This window comes from Formica exsecta, unplaced genomic scaffold (genome assembly GCF_003651465.1).
Source record: "Formica exsecta isolate Colony F162 unplaced genomic scaffold, ASM365146v1 scaffold1473, whole genome shotgun sequence".
Taxonomy (NCBI): domain Eukaryota; kingdom Metazoa; phylum Arthropoda; class Insecta; order Hymenoptera; family Formicidae; genus Formica; species Formica exsecta.
Window position 1 is genome coordinate 358,421 of NW_021848804.1, and position 7,482 is coordinate 365,902.

At 33.6% G+C, this 7,482-nt stretch overlaps 1 protein-coding gene across 1 annotated transcript; it reads right to left on the reverse strand.

Annotated features, from left to right (window-relative positions):
- Positions 1-241: 241 nt before the first annotated feature.
- LOC115246323 (ubiquitin-conjugating enzyme E2 J1-like) lies at positions 242-2,758 on the reverse strand. The gene is made up of 5 exons (XM_029825055.1): positions 2,402-2,758; positions 1,882-2,087; positions 1,616-1,806; positions 1,429-1,546; positions 242-1,234 (listed from the first exon to the last, which is right to left on the reverse strand). Exons 1-5 carry the CDS (start codon positions 2,436-2,438, stop codon positions 989-991), a joined length of 798 nt encoding a protein of 265 aa, XP_029680915.1. The 5' UTR covers positions 2,439-2,758; the 3' UTR covers positions 242-988.
- Positions 2,759-7,482: the final 4,724 nt, after the last annotated feature.

Genomic DNA, 7,482 nt, shown 5'->3' on the forward strand with positions numbered 1-7,482 from the left:
ATATATATAATTTTTTTGTATTGCAACATGCACATGACCTAAATGTGATTCACACAAGTTTAAGTACTTTTTTTTTCTTTTCAAATATTTGGGTGCTAGAAATAAATATTCTTAAAAAAATGTCATATCAACTTAAAGTATAAAAAGATGTTATAGTTCAATGAATGTAAAAGCGGGTGCGGAATTGAGAAATATTACTATACGTGGACTGTAATGAATGTTAAGAAGTAATATGTTTATATATGCTTTAATAAATAGTTACTTTATTATATTTCTATGTACATACAAAAAATCCATTTAAACAATATCCTGCTCTAAATCCTTTTCTTCTAACAGATTATATTACACATTAAATTTTATTACAGTGTGACTATACATATATGAAAAGTGTACGAAAGCTATAGAATTACACATATATCTCTGTATAGCTTATATGTTTATTACAAAATATTATCATATTAGGCTAAATTGCACAATATAATTTACCGATAAAAATAATATACTGATTTTAATTATCTGAATATATTTGATTTATATATGTAGGCAGCACAGAAAAATATTTAAAGATAATAATATTATTACATAATTAATAAAGAGTGTATTATCAATGACAACTATTACACAGTATTAAAATCTCGAATTAGTTGCCATTTAATATACTAAAATAATATCTATATTGTTATTCATATGTGATTCATTTTTCAATACTACGATTGACAAAAGCGACTAGTAATATATTATATTAACAATAATTGAAAGAATTTATAAGATAAATATAAGTGCAGTTCTACAAGAACAAAAAATATAGAGATATATAATATATTAATGCATACTTTCGTCGTGTATTATATATGTTTTTATGAAAATCAGACAATTTGTGTTATATATGAATCTGATTGTTTTTTTGTCTTATTAACGATATCCATAAAACATGTATAAAATTTGCTTTATTTCCCAGACATATTTTTGTCTTTCAAAAAAGAATAAGTTAAACAAGAAATAATCGTCGTAAAATCAATAGAATAATCGCGGATACTAATGAGGCGATAAGAATACTCCAAAATAAATCGTTTGAAGACGACATTGTCTCTACGTGATTTAGAATAATATCAGGTTGTTGACGATCTGCATTTTCCGCCGAAATCGTTTCCACGTTACGATGCCGTATTTCGCTCTCGGGTGAACTTCCCGTATTATCCGCGAAAGATACATCTGATGTAGGTGAATCATCGGCCTATAATAGTATTTTTTACAAATATCTATTTAAGTTTTCGCTTTAAAATGTGATAGAGTTTACGAATTTCTTAATTACATAAGATTAAATTGACTTTCTTAATTACACAAGATTAAATTGACTTTCTTAATTATACAATAATTAAAGATAGATCTAGAAAACATTTTCATATTTAAAATAATGTAATTATTTACCTTTAGGGCAATTGTATTCAGCATAGTTTGCTCTTCCTCAGTGATAGGTTTTTTAACCGAGTTCTTGGACAACAAGTTTACAACTTTTCCACATGTATCACATTGCCAGTTCAATGATCTGAAATGCAACAATCAATCAGATAAGGATATGACTCGCGATGTTATATTTAATAAACAGTATCAATACTTTTTGGCAAGTTTTTGCCGTTCCTCAGTACTGTAATCTAATGCACCAATGGTGCCGCTTCCTGGTGTAGGCATGAAAGCTATCAGAGCCAACAGTGCTGTTCTAATACTCCATGATGGTTGCCACGTTTCAGGATGATGACCAGAAATACTCAGACATATTTTCTTATTTGTTTCAAAACGGCCATTTGGCTAAATTGAAAGAACATGTAGTGCTGATTCAACATAATTTATATATCATATACAGTTCCTATTATATCTACTTACTGTCAACAAAATGATATTTGGTGGTTTCATAGGATACTCTGGTGGTAATAAGATCCTCCCATGATAAACACCACCCTCAAAGTCTGTGGATGGCGGTCCTTGCACTGTAAAATGCCATTCAAATAGGTTCTCCTCAAGAGGAGACGCATAATACTCTTCGGTAGCTTCGTGCAACTCTTGCGCTTCTCTCATTAATCTTTTCACCGCTGAAACATAACAATACAATGGCTTTTATAATACTTAAGATGCCGTTTGCATTCATCTACGTTATTTCATGCTACGCAATATACAGACATATGCATAAAATGTCTAATGTCAATATGTGAAAGAACAATGCCATTTGGCATTGAAAAAGACATTTGGTATTGTACAACATTGAGTATTGTAAACTAATAATCAGACTACGAATATATAACAGTTTAGTAGAAATATGTTAAAAAGTTGCATAAGCAATAGTGTTGACGAGTCAAAATAATTAAGTATACCGGCGCAATTAGCATATCTCGACACGTTGACTCACCCGGACTCTTGGCGTTGTATTTTCCCTCGAATGACATTTTGGCATACAGCGGCTTTTCCTTCGTTCTCTAGTTCTCTCGATATCCTTTCCGTCCGCTTCCTCGACGCGCAGGTTAAAAATCGAAAAGGGGAAAATACGCCACGAACGACACGTCTCTCTAGACGCTGCTGATCCACGGACGCGCGCACAGCCTGATAACGCGCGTCCTCGTTTACATATTTATCAGCGTTGTCGAATATCCACGAAATAATTTTCGGCGTCGCGGCTCGACGGCAAACTTACGTAGAGTGAATCCGTCGCGTCGCGAAATGTGACGTTACGTTGACTCGACGCGCTCGCATTTACCGTTGCCCCGCGAACCCCGCAACCTGGTGCGCCACGGACAAGAGATCGTCGATAAACTTTAATAAATTCCTCGGCTAACCGACTCTCCGTCTCATGTTGACAAAATGTGATATAATGCCTCATAATTTTATTCATCTTTCAGGTTGCAAATAACGCATCGAATTAATTGATAATAAACAAGATTTATTATTTTTAAATAATTTGTATCGATTTGAAAAAATTGGTATATCTATAACTAAAATTTATATGAGCTTGTTATTTTTGCAAATACGAATAATAAATATATTAATTATAATATCATATAATTATAATATTTGAGTATTTCGTAACACTTGTAAAAAAATATTTGAAGACAGGAACAAGACATAAAATACGAGTTTTCGTGGAAATTATAGACTTTATTTTTAGAATATTCTAAATATCATAAAACAACGTAAACATTCACAACAGATGGGAATAGGGTGTTATTTATAATAGTAATAATAATGTCATTATGTGTTACCGCGTAATAATTAATCGTTTATGAATATATCGTCTCTCATGACGTATTTATAATTATGTATAAGTATAAGATTTTTCCTCTTTTATTTATTTATATAATAATTACTCATCGGGTATCCTCTCCACACGACAATGATAATTATAATAGTGAAGACGATATCAATAATGATAAGAATCGTGTAACGTTAACCATAATAATGATAATAATAATAGTACCAATGCGCCTATATACGTGTCATGTATATGTATATATAAACAAATATATATATATGTATATATATATGTATATGCTCTTATTCTCTTAAGAAGGGGATAGAGTCACAATGGCGCTAAACAATGTATATGCGATCTCTGTTTTGTCGTTCTCCTCGCGATCAGAGAGAGAGAGAGAGAGAGTGTCTCACTTCTATAAAGTATTTTAGCCAAAGATCTCTTAGGAGTAAGTCTCGTAATAATAAGTAGATAATAGTAAACGCACGTATATATATGTACAGTTCTTTTTCTTTATCGTTGAATGCCATTCTTCTTGAATGCCGCGAGTATATCAGAGTATAATAAGCCCGATTATATGGCTCTCGCGTGATACCGATTCGCCCGATGGATGTGCACCAAAGATACCGCATCTCCGAGTTGCTTTTCTCTTTTCGTCTTTATTATGATTCTAATATCGCTAAAGTAAGATATGGCGAGTAAAATTAAGAGTACCATTTCCCGCGTATGAAAAGCGCGCACGCTTTTGGAAAACACAATGTCAGCGGCAAAATCCAAATTTCTAGGTCTTTGCGAGAGATTTAGATCGTATCTCGTTTCATCGAATAAGATCCAGAGAATGATGCTATAAAAAAGGAGATTTGACGCGTTAGACTTTGATCAATTTCTTGTCACTTGAAGAGTGTTAATAAAATAAAAAAATTAAAAAATAAAAAAGGAAAAAAAATTAAAATAAAACGCGTTTTTTGAACCGACCTTATAGTCGGGTACGATTCTCTCGAATCGAGAGAATTGTATACCGACCTTATAGTCGGGTACGATTCTCTCGACTCGAGAAAATCATATTCGATTATAAGGTCGACTCAAAAACGAGTTTTATCTTTTGTTTTATTTTTTAATATCTTAGTAGTCTCCAGTGTTTCCTTGTGCTTTTTCATCTTTGCAAAGATTTAGAGATAATGTGTGAAAATCTCTTTTTGAGTCATATGGAAGAATGGGACCCGAGCGGAATCGAACCCGGAATCTCTCGATTACCAGCCTGCGACTCTACGCCCGGCGCCACGCATCGCCCACAAGAATTCCTGATCCGTTCCGTGAGGATATTACTCAATTTTGGTTCTTATCAAGGAATTTTTACTAAAGAATTCCTCCGTCTATCTTATGAAACGTAACATACAGGAAACATAACGTACAGGAAAATATTTAGCGAATTATGAATGAAAAAAACCGATCTTTTATCGAGAACCTTTTTTTTTGTCATCCTCTAATATTTTCTTCGATAGAAAATTTCTCTTTCAGAGACGTATGCTTCTCTTTAAAAGCTGGTCGTTTTATATAATGGTCAATCAGTTATAATTTGTCAACTTTCTATGACTTTATCCGCGACAAATTTAATTACTTTCTTACATCTTATGTGATCCTTTAACTATATTTTCCGTACTATTTTTTTATTCTCATTGTCAGAGAAAGATACACATCCACCGGGCGACGCTCGCGTGAAAGGAACGAGAGAAACGGAGTCTAAGACTACAAATCTTTTCTTTTCTTTTTTTTTTGTTTGGAAAAGTAGTTAAAATCGCAATCTGCAATGTATATTTTCTCTCCTTGTGGCCCGTTAATATCCTGGGCGGTTTTCGCGCGTGTCGCACGCGCACAATATTCGGGAATTATTTTATTATGTAAAACGCCAAACACACGATGCTGGCAGAGCGTAGAAAATAGATCTAATTAAACGACACACTATACAGGTACAATTATTAAATAGGGAAATGTGACCACGCCGTGCTTGCAGACTTCGCCGCGAGAAAATATATCATCAAATGGATGAAAATGAATAAGTATTCATGAAAGATATCCTATGTTTATTCGACTCGACCTCGATAAACGATCGAAGATTGTTGTAGCCGAACATTGTGGAATAATATTGCGAAATAAGGGATCTCTCGATAGAAATACGGCTACGAATAAATTAACGGTTATGACATACGTTAATGTACCTACAAGACCGACCCTTTCGTTCATTTCCTGGGACACGGTTCTCAGTCGTTCATTAAAGAGAGTCATTAAGGTATCATCTATCTCTTTCGCGCATCATTTGCAAAAACAATCGTGCAAGTGATATGCAGGCGAACATTGCACGCCTTAAACAATTGGGCCCACGACGCGTTCGTACGATCCAGGCCCGTTGTACCAATGTCGGTTAGCGTACAAATGCGATGGAAATTGATAAATTTTTCGATTATGTGTCTACGTTATTGCTCGCTCGATCTGGCAAGAATCAAGACATCACTGCTCTCCATCGATGAAAATTATTATTCTTCTTTGGTGTACGCATCTAATCTAATAACGAAAGAAGCGAGTAAGAGAGCCTAAAAATCGCTAATCCAAGGTAGCCAATTCATGTGGTGCAACTGACCCCTCCGTACATACGGTCTCCACGCGCCCTTAAAACTCGATATGTACATACAGTTCAGCTAGCCGCAGATCGCAAGCCGTCAATAACAAGCAGCCAATGACATTTAACGATAGTTACAAAACAATCGTAACAGTACGATATAATATACTATATAAATATATATATATACATACGCACACAACGAGACATGTGTATGTACACATACATATACACGTATTCTCTCTCACTGCTCTTATATAGCGATTAGTGCACGATAATAATCAGTCGTAACAGGTACATAAAATTCTTTCTCGGTGAACTCGATTTTAGTTATGTTCGATGCGACTCAAGGAGAGTCCCCGAAAATTCTTTCCTCTCTTCTCGCGATATCGCTGATGAGAGAAGGAAAAGGGAAGAAATGATCTTGGGGAAAAGTATGTAAAGAGAGAGAAGCACGTAATTTTTCGGCAATAGCGATAATGTCAACGTCATGTTCAGGCGTGTGTTAAGAAGATATATCAAGGTGACACAAAAATGCAAATTACACAATATAAATAATCCTATTTTGCATTTACAATATGGAAAATTATCGGATATTATTAAATTCTTAATAATATCCGGAATACAATTATAAAAATTAATATAAGGTATCGATATACATGTGTCTTGAAATTTATATAATTTCTGCGATAACAAAAATTATCGTTGCAACCTCGAATTTGACAAGATCTTTGCTTATCACACACCTAATTAAACGCGAAAGACAATAGATACATACATAATGAAAGTATACTATCGCGAGTTCGCGTGTAGAACGCAACGTAGCCACGAAGAATCGCACACAGCACTTTAATCATTTCACTTGGCTTAAAAAAGGAAAAAAAAAGAAAAAGAAGAATAGCAAGAATAGCTTGTATGAAAGAGCAAGCTTCCCTGAAAAACGTTTTCGAGCAAAATTAAGCGATTATATTACTAATGAATTTTCTATTAATAATGAGATGTCGCTCGAACGGTTTACTTATATATAGATGTGTGTGTGTGTGTGTGTGTGTGTGTCGCGTTTGAAGAAATGAGATTGTACGCGAGCAACAGGCAATATAAATTCTGAGTATGCACATATACAGAGCCTTTTCGTAACGTATCTGACAAATTTCATCTTTAAAGAGTTTAAAGCCGGTTTTTTTTTCTTGGCAGAAAAACAGCTGATTGGTACTATCAATTTTCATTTTTCATACTTCTTACAAATAGTTTAAAATCTTACTTTTTTAGTCTCGTTAGAATATAAGATCCATTTAAAATTAAATTAAATGATAGATCATATTCCAGTCGCTTATAATTCAAAAACTATTTATACAATATAACATTGTACTTTAACATATAATATATTCCTGTCAAGAGACAACTGACTCAAACAACAAAATAACTGACTCACACAATAAAATAAGTATAATTTGTCACATGTATTGTATATATTAGCATATATACTTATTTTTCTCGCGTACATATACGAGTATAAGGTGATTCGAACGCGTTCTACATACATATGGCAATATTGTGGAGTGTATTTGCATGTCTATGAAAGATATGACACGCATATTTGGTGTCGACACGACGCTGTATTTCCAAATGA